This window comes from Eurypyga helias, unplaced genomic scaffold, assembly GCF_000690775.1.
Source record: "Eurypyga helias isolate BGI_N326 unplaced genomic scaffold, ASM69077v1 scaffold3247, whole genome shotgun sequence".
NCBI classification, from domain to species: Eukaryota; Metazoa; Chordata; class Aves; order Eurypygiformes; family Eurypygidae; genus Eurypyga; species Eurypyga helias.
Genome location: NW_010262151.1, coordinates 5,205 through 23,821, shown reverse-complemented (window position 1 = coordinate 23,821; position 18,617 = coordinate 5,205). Strand labels below are relative to the sequence as shown.

The 18,617-nt window shown below is 39.2% G+C and overlaps 1 protein-coding gene across 1 annotated transcript; it reads right to left on the bottom strand.

Annotated features, from left to right (window-relative positions):
• Positions 1-1,053: 1,053 nt before the first annotated feature.
• On the bottom strand, positions 1,054-6,044 carry LOC104512561 (lipid phosphate phosphatase-related protein type 5-like; the record flags this gene model as incomplete). The annotated part of the gene is made up of 3 exons (XM_010155593.1): positions 5,991-6,044; positions 3,674-3,806; positions 1,054-1,304 (listed from the first exon to the last, which is right to left on the bottom strand). Coding segments are annotated over exons 1-3 (438 nt in total), but the record flags the coding sequence as incomplete, so codon positions are not given.
• Between the last annotated feature and the right edge of the window lie 12,573 nt (positions 6,045-18,617).

Below are 18,617 nucleotides of genomic sequence, written 5' to 3'. Positions count from 1 at the left end.
GAGGTGTGTGTGTATATATATATACACACACGTGTATATATGCACACATACATACACACATGTATTTGCAGGCCACTGTTCAAATACTGAGGAAATTTAAGGGATGCCTCCTGCAATGACCACAAAGATACACACACTTGCCTAGTTTTCCACTGAAACTGTGAGGACAGTCCTTTGTTCCCAACCAAAGGACTACCAAGGACTGTGATTACCAGCACAGGTCAGGTCAGACTCCCACAGGCATGTGCTAGGGACAACTTTACTAAGAACAAGATGTACTTCTGCTTAAGACTAGAACAATGTGCACTCCAAACTAGCCAGGGAGTACTCACAGAGTCACTTGAGTGAGAAACATTAGTCACTCTGCCTCACTTCTCAATAGGCTCTACAACAGCTGTGATGCCAGGCAGTAAATACCAGTTTTTATTCCAGCCCTGCTCATCACTCCTGTATCAGAGAGGAGAGATGGAAGAAGGACTGGATTGTCTTTTAGCCCACATCATTGCAGAATAAGAGCCAAACTAACATTGCATAAGCAGTTAGATACCTATAAATCTCAATATTGGTACTCTGCAGAGATCAGACACTTACATATACCGACTTTTCTGCTTCACCCCACCAAAGAATATGGCCATGTGCAATTCCACTAAATCTATACTGGACTAAAAGATGGAAAGGAACCATTACCAGCCATGGGCAATCCCTACCCTTATTCTTTACCATCCAACAAAGCCTCCTCCTACATGCTCTGGAAATGGGGAAAAAGTAAACCAAGAACCTGGTTATCCTAAATCCATAACCCTTTTTGGACAACTTGCCCTCTCTCAGCATTGCCTTAGCTTTCAAGGCTCAGAGAACCACTATATCTGCAATTGTCATAATATGAGTCCAAAATCAAGCTCTCAAAGGCCTTACAGAAACTCATAAAAGGTTTACATTTATAAAATCAGCCAATAGTTTTCTCATCTTCTCCCCATTCCTCCCTCCTCCCCTCACAGTGTGAGCCGTTTGCTCCCAAAAATATAGTGACATTAAAGAGTACAATATACTTACAGCCAGATACATAGCTGCATATACGCTTAGTGCTGCTTCTTTGGATGGGAATGTCTTTCTGGCTTTCATGATAAGATCTGGATTTCCAGTACAGGCATGTACGCTACTGATGAATTGTGTATACTGTTTACATCCAAGTGCTGTATAGTTGGGTTTACAAAGTGCAAGAAAATGTGGTGCAAGATTCCCTGTTACTACTTGTCCAGCATTTACAAAGATGTCCGTAGCAAACAGTCCAAATGCGTAAATTCCTGAAGAGGGAAACAAAGAGTTAAACTTTCTGACAATTTCACTCCAGGGTAACGTATTATAGCATTTATCATAGTAATATACACCTCATTCCATTTAAGAACATTAAAAACCCTCATGGGTATTGTACCTTGAAGGTCCCGTCTCACACTGGAGATGGTAGTTCCCTACATAATCGCAGCAGCAACACTGCAACGTACCCACACACCTGATCTCTCTCCATCCTTGAAGCAGCACGCTCAACTCTTGTGCAAGTAGCCCGCTTTCCCAGGTCCCCTAGCTATGAATCTCCACTGTTTGGGGTAGCTAGCCATTTTGGTACTTAACTTTTGCCCATGTTCACTAAACAGAAGTGACAAAGGCAAATTCTTCACCCTATAAATCTGCTTGAAAACCAAGTCAGTCAGGCACTGATGGAGAAGTAACTTGAAAACTTGTAACACATACTGGACAAACATTTTCTTTTCCCTTGCAGCTGTAAAGAAGCTAAAGTACTGAATAATTCAATATTGCCATGCACAAGTTGTCTTCAGCTGTCTGCTACTGGGTACATCTCTATGCATGGCATATTAATCACAGTATCAACACAGTGAGCTAAAGATCTATACATCTGAGAAGCTACTTATGCTAGAGAGGTTTTTATCAGAAACACCAGCAAAGCATTTAACACATGTACTCACTTATTAGAATGGAAATGTATCTGATGAGTTACAAGAAAACAGATTTCTGCTATTCTGAGGTCTCTTTCTATCCTTTTAGAAGCAGAAAATGAGCCCTGGAAGGAAATGCCAACATAGCACCCTGACTGGGAGGCAAAGCCAGCAATACATATTCAAATTCCACCTAAGCTACAGATTTCCTCTTGTATTTACAAGGGTAAATCACCTTTCCTTTTCCATACTTCAATTCACAGTGAGTATAGGGTGAGTTTTGGCAACTCTGAACTTCCTGGGGCACCACAAGGACTTTAACGGATGTACAACAGCAGGCATGATCCCACAGAAACATGTGCATTTCTAAAGGTCAGGTTTTTTCCTCAGCAAAGCTAGAGGGCTGAGGGTGATTTCTGGGATCCTGGCTGGTCAGCAATGTCACACTAACACTAATTCACCTTGAGGTGCTAGGCATCGGTGAGTAGCAGACTGTGCCTAGCCCAGTCACTGCACAGAAGGGCCCTTTCAGCAAGCCCCAAGGGTGTGTGCGCTGCGCCAACACAGGCGGCCGCATCACTTTGTGTGAGGGTAATGGACAGTGATGTCTTTTCTGGCAGAACAGTGGGGAAGCCGTACTTCATTCCTCCCTCCCAATTTTTCTTTTTGCTCCTGTGAGCAAGGAGGGCCCACCAAGTGGTAAGGAGACACAGGCACTGATTACACACAGAGCAACTGGGGCAGGAGAAGCTCCTCATCAGTCCCCACCTCCTCTGGACCTATGCAAGACAGTCTCAGTCTTAGTGACTTTTAACAATCTAGGCTGACAGGAGCAATTGTGATCTCAGAAGGCAGGTACAGCCGTTACACAAACACTGCAAATACAGACACAGCTGCACATCCCCTCCCTCCCCCTGCGACGGGGGCACACAGGAGGATTAGCTGCCCCAAGGCTTCATTCCTCCAGCTGTTGCTCAGATACAACTGTGAGCGAGAAGAAAACAACAGAACAGAGCCCTGCTATGGCATCCCGGCATGTACTAAAAAGCAGCATCTGGGAGTATCCAATAGAGATTTTGAGTGGCTGTACTTCATAGAATCATAGGATCATTCGGGTTGGAAGGGACCTTAAAGCAGCATCTAGTTCCAACCCCCCTGCCATGGGCAGGGGGCAGGGACTTCTCCCTCCAAACACATTTACAATGAATTAAATCAAAAGGATGGCATCTCATCTACTAAAGTCAATGGGGGTGTTAAACTGACTTCAGTGGAGCATGGATTATGTAGTTTTCTGCTAGAGACTATAATACAATCCCCAGGCTAAAAAAGTACCTAAACTGGCCTTGGCTTCAAGCACACACTTATATCCCAATGCCTTCAACTTTGGCTGCTGTGTGTGTGCATAACTAAAAAAAAAAACAAAACACTATAGATATGGCACAAGCATATCTCCTTTCTCCACCCTATTCCAGGCTTGCTGGTTGTTTTTCAGCCTTGTGGTCCCCTTTTCTTCTATTTTTACTGCTATTTCTGCAACTATTTTTTATCCAAACTTAAAAGAAGCTGCATTTGCTACCCAAAAGGACAGAACTCACTGCACCTGAGTTAAGACTACACATGGAATGTTTTATGGTTATCTGAATATCTTCCCCAGGTCAAAATTAAGATATAATTTATCACTCTCACCATTCAGAAAATGAAAGCATTAATTTTGCTCATACCAAGGAATCTGATGGTCCTGCGCACCAGTGGATTTATATAACAACAGTCTCCAGTTAATATTGTTTTTTCTTGGTTTTCAAAATCCTTTGTAGCTAACTGTAGACAAAACACTGCAGTTTCTCCAACGATAATCTTAGGGAAGGAGGAAAAAAAGGGGAGAGAAACGGTAGATCAGTTTACAACAAGTAAAATATACTAATATTACAGAGATGGCTACCTCATCTTAAGGAAATACGACCAAACCAGCACAAAAGACAACGTAAGTGAACCAAGTTATGTTAATCTTCTTATGAGGAAAACATCCCTTATGGCTTGTTTTACTTTAATTGCATTAAAAGAGAATAAACTTCTATAACCAGGACTTGGAATGAGCATTACATATCCTAGTTTTCAGGATGAGGGGAAAGAGAAAGAAATGTGTTAGTTCAAGAGCAATAGATTGCATAATGCACAGGACATGGACCAAAGCAAAGGCCTAATCCAGGAAGATGCTGAACATTTCAGATCCCACATAGCTTTCACTGACACTCAGTACTTCACAGCATTAAACTCTACATTTTGGACCATGGTGGGGGAGGGGGGAAAAAAAAGAAGGAAAAAAAAAATCACAGAGCTCCAGTTCACATCAGAGGATTGGTCTGCCAGGTGGTACTTAAAAGGGTTTGATTCATATTTTGCCAGCTAAGTTAATCAAGTTTAGCTTTAGCTCCTCATGCTTGAGCCAAGTGTCACCACTGATATTTTAACATTAAGCATGGCCTGTTTCACATTCACTACACCAAAATAAATAAAGCTCTTATCTATAGGTCATTCACATTACAGCTGGCACAAAATATTAAAAAATAAATCACAAATAAAGAAAAACACTGATTTTGAATGTAAAATATGCCCTCTGAGGTGTGTAAAACATGACTATTAGTTTACTCATGACAATTATGGTATTGAGACTTAGTAGCCAAAGCCAAACCTTAAGCGTGTATCTACCTAAACCAGTGATACTGAAGCTTTACGGCAGGCAGCACAGGTATGGTCAAAAAAAGCAAAGCAGAAACGTCAAATACTGACCACTACATTCCACGTTTGATTCACTATGGGACTTAAAGGCAAGGATCTTCTACTCTTCTTTATGAAAAGCAGTAAAGTTTATCAATATGTACATCACACTTTGATAAACAGGAATGAAGACTAGAAAACGGAAGTCTTAATACTACACAAATACAAGAAATAATACCATTAAATCTGATTCGTTGTCTAGGGTTTACTAAAATTTTGACCTAACAGGAAATTATAAAACTTTTCAGATATCACAATAGGTCTGAACAGTTCTACAAACAGTACTGGTTGAAAAAAAACCCAACAAAACAACTACGGATGATGGCTCATAAGCACAGTTTGTTGTCAACAGGAAGAATGCAATTAACGACCTTCCTTAGTTATTTGTAGATCTACACAGATGACACTGGGCTAAGTTGTGACACACAGAGAAGGCAGGTGTTTCTTATAAATGATGTGGCACAAATAACAAAAATAACCATGGTGACAAGTGTGTAAGAAGCAAGATTCAGTTGGTCACAGAAACAGTCATCATCTATTACTTGAGACTGGCTTCAGATCCTAGGGGAATGTTTAGATGAAACAAATTTCAATACCTGAACAAGTATCCTCTCTACTATGATGCAAGCAAGATGTTAGCATACTGAAGTACAATTCCTTCATCTATAATTAACAAATGATCAGTATACATATGAAATGAAACTCAAGCTCGAATTCAAGGTCATCAAAATTATTAAAATAATGAGAATTCAGCCAAATGACCCCTACAGCTCTATTAAAAAAAAAAAAAAAACACAGAAAAAACCACACCACCCCCACACAACAAACAACAAAAAAACAGTTTCAGTATGATTCATAAAGGTGAGAACTGAAACACTAAGATTTTTCATGTGAGTCACAGTAACTCCCTTCTTTCCTCTGGAATAATGAAACATCAAGGACTAGGCAACCTGAACAGAGTCAGATTCTGCATTTAACTGATTTTTTTTTTTTCCCCAAACTCAATAGATTTCAGTAAAATTATTGCAGATTTCTAAACTCCAAGAAAACACAGAATCCAGCACAAAGGAAGTATCTGCAATATACAGTGCTCAACCTTTTGCAAGAACACAAAGCATACCAGCAAGCTCAACTCTCCACCTCTCAGAGGAGTCTCTGAATCTCCTAATCTAGAAATACAGTTTCTTCTTTTTGGCTGGTAAGGAAGCTGGGGTTAGCAGATGGGAGAACTGCACCTTCAGTTATAGGAAAGGAGATCCTCACTTCCAGCAAGCTGTCTTCAACAGCTGCATCTAGGTCCTTGCTGCTGGTAACCATTTTTTCCAGTTCTATTTCCTGCCTTTGATGGTGACCTGGATGAAGAAAACCCTCTGCTCCAAGAACAGCAGGGAGCAGTGTTCAAGTTCTTAGCTGAATGAAAATACTCTTGGATTGGGTACATAGGTGCAAGGGTCAGAACAACGAAGAACTCTGCTAAAGACAAAAGCTTTGCTATACTAGGCCTAGTCCTGTACCCTGAGAAGCAGTGAGAGTGGAATATGCCACTGAGCACAACAAGCATTCATCTCTATGCCTCTGTAGGCTTACTTTGACAGAATCAAGTACAAACAGTTGGACTTGATCTTAAAGGTCTTTTCCTACCTAAAAGATTCTGTGATAATCCTTCTGGAATTCAGCAATAAATATAGGTTCCGTATTTTTCTGTAGTGGCAGCTCAGTTAAAGTTGTTCTCCTACCTCCATCCTTCAGCACAAGCACTGCTTATATCAATAATCAGCCTATTGACATTTCAGAAACAGAAGGAAAATCTTTTTCAGTCTCAGTAAGTCCCAGGAGAGATTCTGTTTCCCAGTGCAATTCCATCACCTTCTGCCTGTACCACTGTCAATAATCAGCTCTACAGGGTAGAAGAAAGGGATGGCAACCACCCTCTCGCCCTTTACCATAATTTGCATGCCTAGTATATTCCAGGAAGGGACAATTTCTGTATTCCTCTGGCACAGGGACCACTATTACCTCTTCCACTGCATACACAAGTTGCAAACAGTCATCAGATAACATTTAATACAACAGCATTTCTTGCGTACTTCTTGCCTAAGTCTTGGGACAAAAAGCTTCTGGAATATTCCAAAACTGACAGTGACGAAGTGCAATGGAGAATCTGAAAGCTCTGACAACATCAACTTTTGGACAGAGCTAAACAAGTTCAGGTACAGAAATGTAATCTGCAATTAAGAGAAATGAGGATATTAGAAGTACTTTTACCTTACTGTAACATGGTCATACTACTTTAGGTCACTGTACGGATTTCTTGAAGAATACTATATATTACAAATCTTAGCTCGCACATTTTAACAGCTGTTAAAAGCAGAGGCCATCCTTCCCTAAGGCTGAGAAAACCTTTTGACATATAATTACAGCATGTAACGTATAAGGAGAAGCAAAATTTTCACCTGAAGACTAACAATACACAGAGCAGGCTTTCCGGTATTCTAAAGAACATATATATATAAGATATATATATACACATAATGTTCACAGTGTGTAGATAAAAGTGTAACTGTTAGAAGAAAAAGCAAGACAAGAAATCATGCTACGGGCATCAGCCTAAGCTCTGACAGGCAGTGATCAGGTCCCTGTGTTATTACAGCTTCCTTCTGTAACAGTGGGGAAGGCTCTTGGACCTGGATCACAACATAAAGTGTAATAGGAACAAAACAAAAATCACTCTATATAAAGATATTTAATATTAATATATACTTCATAACTAGCATTTGGATAATCCTTTCTTTTTATGGAACCACGGAAAACAAATATTAACCCAGCATAATCCCTTTTCTCCAGGAAAAGTTCTGGTAACCATCTCCATGGCAATAGTATCCTGTCTGTAACATGACAACCCATTTGACAGCCAGGAACAGAGTTTGGGAGGGGCGTGATCTAAAATTAATATTGCTTCTTGTTTCACCCCTTAGCACCTGAGGTTGATTTTCATAGTGGTTTGGTATTATTAATACATTTATTGCCAACCACCCAATACCTGTCTCCTTCCTTGTTTTCTGCACAGGATACTTAGATTTTTTCCTACACCGATTTCTTCCTCCCAAATAAGTTCAGGGTTTTTTTTCTGTATTAGTCATTTTTCTGATTCTAGGCAAGCTGTTCCTAGTTTTAGCACTGCATGTCAATTTAGAAATCTAATTTGTCCTTCCCAAAATCATCCATCCAGTATATTCTTAACTTGGTTCTAAATCCTGAGTACTTTTTCAACTTGAAATGTCAAACCTGATTCATTCCAAATCTTAGAGCTAGAGCAGCTCTGACCTTGTTGATTTTGCAATAAACTGACTCCATAAACAAAATTCCTAGCATCACATATGGTTTACAACAGCCAGCACCTATATAAATAAATTATCTTAAATCTGCACTTCTGAAATACCAATGAAGTTTATTTTATGGACTGCCTTTTCACCTATGAGATAACTTCCTATAAAAACCCAGGATTCAAGCAAGATGTAAACACTGTTTGGATGACAAGATAGCTGAGGGTATTTTAATGAATTTAAACAAGATAAAACCTGAAATCTAAGGTCAATAATCTCTATTGGTGTTAGGAAAGAAATTTCTGCCTACACAGTTCATAGAACTTGCCAGATAACCACTACGGTAGGATATACAAATGTTCATGAAATATTTCACATGGGCCAGGGTATGTGGTAGAATGCACGGTTCCCTCTCTGCCAATTCCCAAGCTTATGCTGTAGCTACAGCAACCACTCAGCTAGGTAAGCAACACTGAAAACCAGTGACTGCATTAAAAAGACTACTAAATATTTATCCATGTTTGAACATCTCATGTTATTCCTGGAATACTGTAATTCCTCTTCTGACTTTTGTCATTGTATTTCTCTCATTTAGGCATGACTTGAACCCTAACCAAGGCTTCTGTGAGACAGTCTTCAAGAAATAACATGGCAAGGGCTTGTCTCTTCAGGGAATGAGCATCTCAAGCAGTTCACAGCCCTGCTTTTGTCTCTAGAATAATTTTCCTCCTACTTGCTTAAAGGGCAAGAAGGGAAGCTGGGAACTAGAGCTAAAAATCCTGGGGATGACCTTTGTATCTCCAGGCAATTTGTATCATCATTTAAGTTGCATGGGCTCCCCATTCATTTTATTTGTGAGTTCCCACTTAAAAAAGTGTGGGGTAGATTTCTTTTTAAAAACATGGCTTTCATAGGTTTTGTTGTTTCTGTTCTCCATCTTCTTAACAGGACCATGGGCTATTTCTGGCCTACTTCCCCTTTAAAAAGGCCATCAACATACCACAGAGCATAGTGGTTTCTAGAGTTTGGAAAACCTAGCAGCATAAACCCCAGCCTATAGTGATGCTGTAGATGAGCTCCACGCTCCATTTTAAGCTAAAATTGCTGTGTGACGTGACAGCCCTGGCAGAAAAAGCAGCAACAGTACTTCCAGCAGTAGCAATTTCAAGTTCATTATGCAGAGCTTTCCCTTGAGGCCATTTTCTTGGTGTTTTTCTTGTCCTCATTGCTTCTTGCCTGCTTAAACTGACAGCAAATGCCCCAGTTGATTTTTACAGGAGTAGGTTTTCTATAGTAAAAAATGACCAGTATTTTTGAGAAAAAAAAAAAATAAATCCTAAATAAATCTGTCTGCTATTGATTGAATACAAAATATCCCCCCTTGCATTCAGTGTGGACATATAGGACTATACTGCATAGCAGTTTCTGAAGGCCTGGAGAAATTATGTGAAAAGAAAATTGCTTTCTAGAGAAAAATATGGAAAAAATAATTAGGCTTTATTTCCAAGCAAATTTTGTTTTAAAAATGTACCGTCCATTTTTTGAGAAAAATGTAAAAATTTTAATAGAGTTCTTAGTATACATTTGGCGATGGCCAATTACAAAAGAAAAATAGCATTATAAGATTATATAATAGTCAAATATTACCTGCTTTACTTATTTCTCTGTAGTACAGAGTATGGGTATATGCTACTAAACACTAATGTTACTTCTCACAGGAACAAATATCCTTCACTGATCTTTGTAATACATTGTACACACAGTCAGTACATAACAAAGGTAAAGGTTGCTCACTCTGTGAAGACTATTGCTATGGGCAAGTGAGTCACATAATAACCAAGCATTTATAACCAGGATGCTTCAAGTGAACCCCATGAGCACATAATCAGACATGGACAACTTCATCATTCACATAATTAATTATCTCCATTCATTACTTTACCATATGACAGAAAAAAATTAAATATTTTTAAGTACAGCGTCTGTAAAGCTTCCTTCCTCACGCCCTTTCTTTTTCTTACCATACTGATCATGTATGCAAATGCCATCTCTTCTAGAGCCTGCCTGCTTTATCCTACAGGCAAACCCTCTGCACAGCCGCACACTATCACCAGGGCCGGAATCACACAACGTCAGAGCAATGTTTGCTTACATAAAAGATCATTTTGAGAAACTTACCAGGACCCTGCTATTCTGAGTGGAACTAAGAGAAGGCTTAGTCCCATCACCACAGCGGGTGCGTCGTGGCGTGTGACAGCAGGTCCCACATTTGATGCTCCATAACAGAAGCAAAGGGGTACGCATACAGCCCCACAGGGTACCCCGGCTTGGCTAGGCTCTGCCTTCACAGGAACATTCGCTCTGTATCCAACCTGCTTTATCTGCTGCACTAGGCATTACATCCCCTACTCCTGTCTACTAAACCTTTTATATCACTGGGAGATGAAGAGTAGGCTGCTGTGCATTGCGGTTTTCCAGAGGTTTAGAAATGGCCAGGACACCAGGAAAACAAGCTCAGTAATGCTAACATGGCAGTCTGGGAGCCAAATAAGAGTCTGGCACCTCTCTCCAAAACTGTCTAACTGCTGGCACAGCTTCACAATGCTGAGACAAGTATTGTTGGTGAACACACTTCAATAGGTAGAAGATAACAGACTTCAGTGAGAACTCTTACCCACGCACTGAGCTTTTCTAATTTTAAAAATTAACACCAGGAAAGCTAGGAAAAAAGATTAATCTAGAGAAACTTCTTAACTTCTAAAAAAAAAAAAAAAAAAAGTAAAATTGATCTGAAAATGGTGAGGGGAAGAGAAAAGCATCAATTCAAAACTGCCTTCTAAAAGCATCAAATCACATTTCAAACAGCAAAGTTACTTCAGGCTACAATATTCCAGATAAAGATGAATTCCATACAGCATGTACAGCTCTGCACTCAGCTGTATCAAGGAAGTCCTCTATTGGACTTAAGCGATACATGTGAAAGACTGAGTTTCCTTACGGCCTGGCCCTGGCAAACTTCCTCTGTTTCTTGTTTGTCCAAGACAACAGTACTTTGTTCTGTCTGTTGAGGGTGATTGGATTCTTAACCCTTCTGTGCATGTTGAAAACATTGTTCCTTGATAAGCACAATACCAATGTTCATGATACCCATACCAACGAACATTTCCAACAGCAACGTTACTTGATGCTTTCAACCTTAGGTGATCTTATGTAACTGCACTTTTCTACCCAGGATGAATACTCAATTGCAAAATTCCCCACAAATGGTCTTTCATCCCTTTTTGAATAAAAAAATTATCACAGAAAAGGCATCTCTTAAAGACTGTGGTCACAAAATAGTGGTTTTACAGTCAGTATATGACTGGAGCCAACTGGTCTCAGAGGCTCAAGAGGAAGGAGAACATCTGAATTTCCTGCTTTTCACACTGTCTTTCTTCTATCTCACTTCTATTCAAGGTCAGCCACATTTTGCAGACACATTATTCCTGACATCAGCTCAAGGAAAGTAATTTTCACTGAAATGCCATTGTCAAACAATTGAAGCTGAAGGACCAGACACTGTACCAGTATAATCACTCTACATTAAATATAAGAAAAACAGCCTGCACATATGATTAATAACAGTGAGATTACACAAAAACTGTTTTCAGGATTCTTGTGGCAAAATGTGTGTCTGCAAAACTTACACATATAATTGTTTTATTTACGTTTGTTACTGTCCGTTAGTATTTGATTCATAATGATAAATTGCAGTAGACAGCTCAATGAAACAATGCTACACTTTTTTAATAAACTATCTTCACAATAATTTCTTTGAAAGCACATAACTACCTCTACTCCTATTACAATGGCTTCTGTATAAGCATCTCTTCCTTTACATTTATCTTAGGCTACAGCATAATTGCCAAACCAACAAATACTTTAAGGTCATTAACATTTTGCAGTTGAAATTAAAGGTAACATCCCCACTAAATTAAACAGGGCTGGATTAGTCATGAAAACCTATGGCACCCTAGATTAAGAGCAATACTTCAAAGAGGGGAAATGGATCTTAGTTATGAATGCCATTCCAAGAAGATAATAAGACAAAACCAGGAAGACAAGCCAATTTTGCAGTGGAATAAGTACTAAATATTTGGGAGAAGTTTAACATGTCAGATAAATCAGAAAGAAAAGTCCAAAACTCTAATGCCCACTCCCGACCTTATTACCTTAAAGTCAATCTTCTTCTGTAATACTTTATAGTCTTCACACTGTGAGCATTACTGCAAAGGATCCAGACGTCATTAAAAATTAGTTAAAAGCACTTTAAAAGCCATTGCATGGGAAGCATCTGAGCTAAACTATGACTTTATTCTGAGCTGTCTCACATTGAGGATACTTGTCCGTTTTATGTACATTCAACATAAAAACAGCAGTAAAACTACTGAGTAACAAATGCTGACAGTATTAATCCACATTCCTACGGCCTGTGAAAGCCAGGAAACAAATGACTAAATAAAAGATTTAAAGAGACTGAAACTTGTATTGGCACTTCAGTGACATAAAGCAAAGGAAATTATGGCTCCACCAAAGTTAACTTCCGAAGCTTCACTAACTTCAGACAGGCCCATGCCGTTATCCCCAGAACGGTCACTAGAGCTTCTGGTCAGTGAGAAAGGATGGAAAGGAAGAGAGATCAGAAGTCCCTCTTCCAGACACTCCAACAACTAGTAAGCCCAGATGCAAAACAATCTCTTTCCTCAGACTTGAAAGCTGTAATTTCACAGTGTACACTTATTTCTCTTTAAGAATCTTGTTACAATAAATTAATAATCTGAAGTGATGTTTATTAGAAACAGTATCTTAATGAAGGCATAGAAGCATGAACAGAGAACTCTACATGAGCATCAAAAGTTTTAATAATTTCTTACCTCTTCTCTTAATAATGCAATGGTAGTGAATTAGCCTGCAAGCTTTTTTCACAGAACACTGCACAGCAGTAGCATATCCCACTTGTCTTTATTTGATATATATACACATAGAAAGACCATTTCAATAATGATTCTATATATCCTGTAGATATGGGGCATTTGCTTCATGGGTTTCGGCAAATATGATTTGCACCACTCTTGTCACTCTTTCAACTCTGCTACACAATGTCTATTTTACTGCTCCTGCCACAAATCCAGATGGCTGCAGATGTGCAGCTGGCAACACTATGTTGTCTGACCCTGTTTAGGAGTTTAAACAATGCAGTGCTTGAATTAAGAGGAAGTCCCAAGTGTCCTCGTTAGCACAGCAACCAATGAGCTGAAATAGGAGCAGCAAGAGCATCAAGTTTTAGCAAAAAATTCCTAGTACAGGAAATGCCTACAAGACAGAGGGGATATTGTATGCTTTGCTGTGAAGACAGCAGAGCATAAAAACAGCTCTTTTAGGCAGGCAATGGTATTCTGAAAACTAATTGCAATGTCTATAGGCCAAAGTAAGCCCAGCTACTCTTCTTTAGTATGTGACTATCTCCCTGCACTCATAAAATAGGGCATAACGTTTTACCTTAACAAGGATCACGTCCTTTGCATAGAACTGTAAAATAATAGTAAACATGCAGCTGGTTTTATCAAGTATTCTCAAAAAAGCTCGAGTGGTGAGAGAATCGTTTTAAGGATAAGTCTATTTAAAAATTTCAGATGTTGTGAATCTTTGACACTGGCTGTCTACAAGGCAGACCTTATAAAAGCCGGTATTTGGTCTTCTCTTTGAAGAACATCAATGGGTATTAGATAAAATACATAAATGTTATGTAAATGTATGAACATGTATTGTGGTTTTAAATCAGTGCTGGATATAATCTCATTATTAGAGCAATTGCAATTATGACTAGAAAGAGAAGTTCAAATTATGCTGTGTTGAAAGGTGTTTTCACACAATCAATGATATGACAACTTTTTTAGGTATTCTGGGGTGGTGAATTCTTTCAGGATTTCCTTCTCTTACCTTTTGCCATGGTCATTCAAGGTTAAAAGCCTCAGGTAAGCTAAACTATGGATACAAATCACGCATATAAACATGCTTATTTTCTGTCAGCACCCTATGCAAACATACTCATATATGTAAATATATTGAGTTTTTGGAAGAAATTCTTTCCTTCTACTTCTCATCACACAACAATCATGATCAATTCATAAACAAAAGAATACTGAGTAAAACTGTAATACTGACTTTAAAATGAATATAGTTCTTAAAAAGATTCCATCAACACCATACTCATTCACATACACTATTCCATCTCAGGAAAGACTTACTATTTCAAGTAGCATGTGATCAAAACCCATCAATACCAAGATAATTAATTAACAATTAGTACAGACTCTTGTATAATTCTTTTCATGCACAAATCTCTGTTTTACAGAGAAGCCTAGTTTCACATTTACCACTTGACAGCTAGACAGTAAATAAAGGCTAAACGTACATCCGGCTTGGATGGCCAGATCCCTTTATCAAGGCAAAGCCTGATAGAGCTTACAACCCAGCTCCATACATTCATTCTGCCAGCTGCAGATATCCACAGACTACTTACTTACCCCAAGGTCAGTCTGCCTACAAATCTCATCTCCCTTTGCTAAATGCTCGGGAAAGGGTCCCCGCGGCTGACTGAAGCGCTGGCATCAGTCCAGCGTGAGCACTTGGCAAAGAGGACCATGACAACAGCCAGACTGCCCTCACCGCTGTTCACCTGAGCATGCTCGTGGCCTACAGTACAATGCAGCACAGGCTCCTCATTCCTCCCTCCGGCCCCTTGGATGCTCAAGACAGTATGTGCAGTTTGAATACCCAGCGCAGCAGCCTCAAGCCTGGCCTCATGGCAGAGCCCAGGCACACCCCAACAGGTCTAAGGACACCCCTAAGGCACAGGAGAGGCAGAAACTGAGCAGTGGAGAGGCTCTGGACACCAAGGTCAAACTATGTAAGTACGATCAAACTGCTATTAAGTACGCACTGGAACTCAGGTACGTCCACACACTGTTCCACATAGACATGAACTTGTGCACACAGCCATGGATTTCTGCAGATGGGGAGGTCAGACTTCAGACATCGGCTAGGAGCAGCCTGAGGGTATGAGGTCCCCATCTGTCAGCAGAGCCGTGTTAAGGACAGTCTATACACCACTCACATCCAACAAGGTAACATGTATTGGCCTAAGCCTTAAAGCAGGTGAAGATGAAATACTCCCCCTCCTGCTCCCCACAGGTGCAAGCTGCACACGGCTGGTTACTGCAGTTCAGCTGACCCATGATTAACAAATCCTTAAGCAGAATTTAGTCATGCCCGGGCCCTAAATTGCTAAGGACAGGTCACAGAAATCCCTATTATTATCCAAAATAACTATACTGGGAAGCCGAGTTCCGCTTACTGATTCTAATATTTAATACTTGTTTTATAAAGAGGCAAGCTACAAACTGACCAAAAAAAGTCCTTCTAATATTAATCAGAGTTTGTATGACCAAAACAAAAGCCAAAACCATTATGACTTGAATCCCTTTTAGAGACAGCATGAAATCTACCAGCCAAAACCAATAGGTGTTTCAAAATGTTCTGTAGAGAAAGAAAAAAGAATCAGAACAACAGGATACTGTTGGGCTGACTTCTGGTCGTGATAGCTTTGAAGTTTTCTTTAAATTTTTATTTATTATTTAGAAAACAAAAAACCTCTAGTTTAGGAATTAATGCCTTCATACATAGTCTAAACCCTATATGGGTGAGAGGCAAGAAGTAGTATCTGCAGAGGAGAAAAACCACCATTTGCAAAGCTGTTAAAACATACCTACATTGCGTTTATAGCTGGCTGTACACTAATAAGCATAAGGTTGACGAAATTTCCATAAAAATAGGTAATGCATAATAATTATACAATGGATAATTATGATACATTTATGCAATACACACGAAATTACAGGTGACTGTGTATATTGTCCAGAACAGTAAGCAGAAGTGCAATCCACAGCCCACTGAGTTTTCTCACACAGTATAACCAGTTTGTTTTTTTTTTTTTTAAATGGTGCCTTGTACCCCAGGAAATGGCATCCAGGCCTGAGAGTAAATTTTGAAGCAGTACTGATTAATGATAGATTACAATAAATCTTAGCATGTACAGTAATTTCTACTGCAGATTTCTTAGTGCTTTACCTTGAAAATAAATATATTCCCACCGGCAGATGAACACAAGTGATCTTAGCACTACCTGTCTCTGATCAGCAACCTGGCTTTGCTATCTTTTCTTTTTATTTTTGCCTTCCTAGTCCCTCACTAATTCTACATTCTCTGTACTATGCACAAATATTAAAAGCACTAGCATATTTACAATGGATATTGCTCATTGAAACAGCCTGTTACATGCACATCTTTTCTGAGTGCTGGAGATACAGTTCCTCCACCTCAACTAGGTTTTTTATTTGCAATCTATGAGGTACCACACCTCCACTAAAAAGAGCCGTTTATGATGAAGGCTGGGCTATCACTCACTTCAATGTATCTGAGAGATGTTGCAAGAGCATTGTAAAGCTTTTTAAATGTCATGATGCTTTTAGGGCTGAAAACCACAACCAAAGCTACTTACAATTCTACTTCAGCTGTTATCTATTATATATCATAGGGACATAGATCTCCTCAATCCTGCATGATGTAAAATGAGCAAGAACTGTTTAGTTGATAAACTGATTATTACTTTAAGATGACTATTTTAGGTCATAAATAGTGCATACAAATTCCCTACTCATGCAGGACTAGTTGGATTAACAATTTATCACTTAAACATAAATGCATCGTTTATAGGACAAGCAGGCATTCAGCTGCTGCAAACAGAACTCTGCCTCGTTCACATCTGCTTGCCACTTGGCTTCCAGAAAGCCCATCAAGGGATAAAGCCTATGGCCTCAATATTGCTAGTGTTTGTAAACAGCATGCAGAGCAAGCACAGCAGAAGTTACACATTCAGTTTTAAGTATAACCATAACTTCTGCAGGCACTGTTCATGTAGACCATCAGAGCACATGAGGAAGACAGACAGATAAAGAATAATTCCCAAGAAACCCCACACTGGTTCCAAATATTTCATTGCTTTTCCTGGTTACAGCTCTGTTGGATTAGTGGTTTTACGCTGGGATAAAAACAGCATCAGACTATCAAACCATGTATGGAGTATGTGTCCCAACAGGTCAATACTGACATTTGGTACACAAACTTACTGCAGACGTTAGTAGTGTGATTTATTTTTTATTCTTAAGTGAAGTTGCAATGCAATTATCATTTCACAAAGGAAGAGCTTGACATAAATTGTCCCTTAGCTTTAACATCTCCTACTGGCATTCCCCCCTTCCTAAAAATAAGTGTCTTTCTGAAGTCCTCCACATTTGCATATAAAAAAAAAAGGCAACAAGTTTTACACTTCTTCCCCCTCCCCCCAGAAAAGTGTGAAAATGGAAGAAAACTAGCAAGGAAAAGAAGCTGCAGCTGTGCACTCTGCTTGAAATAGAACTATGAAGACAGGGCCCTTAAGAACAAGATCACAGTAAAAGTATTCTGTCAATCCCTCCTTCATGTAGTCTTAACAGCTGTCCCATGTGCCAACAAGACAAGGACACATAAATAAGCTTTAGCTCATCAAAGATATTCCAGGATTATCGAGATAGGTCATATATCAAGAAGCTGCAGAGAGCTCCTCGTACAATTAAAACCATTTCCATCTGATTTCAGAGGCTAAGTTTAATTCACATGAGTCTGGATGTACAGTTCTGATGTACTGTTCCATTACCATTGTCATTTCAAAAACAGCACTGGGAAATGTTAAAATATTGCAGCTGCCTATCTAGCACAAAAGCTTATTGCCCCAAAAAAGAGCACCAGGACAGACTGAACACATTGCTGGGTGATTCCTCTAACTTGCTCTAGAAGATGTACATAAAAATGAACACTTGACTACCTCACTAAATATTCTGAGAATTTTTTGCCCTATAACACAGAGCTACTAGCAATTGTACATCCTTGCATTATTTATCAAGCATCCTTGATTTCTTTCTAGTAGAAGTGGCAAAACAGCTTAGTCTCCTTCAGGATGGATAGAGGCCATTTCTACTTTGAACAGTAGAGCAGGAGAAAAGCCTGTTTGATTCTACCCCTGTACCTTAGTTTTGTCCAACAGTGTCCATAAAAGCTAAAGCGACTTGGTACCAGCCATGACGTAGAACAATATTTAGCTTAAAATAGATGGAAGAAACATATGTGAAAGTAATGCTTCTTCTGAATAAGTTCAGGAATGAAAAGTATCTAGAGTTCTCAGGTATGAGATAAATTTACAGATTCCTAGCACAGAAAATTCACAGAAGACATTTCCAGAAATGTTTCTTTTTCAGAACTTTAATTCTAAATGGTGTTTTTTCTTCATTTATAACAAACAGATGACAGCATATTTTGATGTCCCAGAAATGGATCACAATCCAGCACACGTTTTCATGTTCAGCACTAAGAGTAGAACAGTTCCAGTGAACTACAGGTTAACTGAAAGCTACTCTGAAGAGAACAGTTTGAA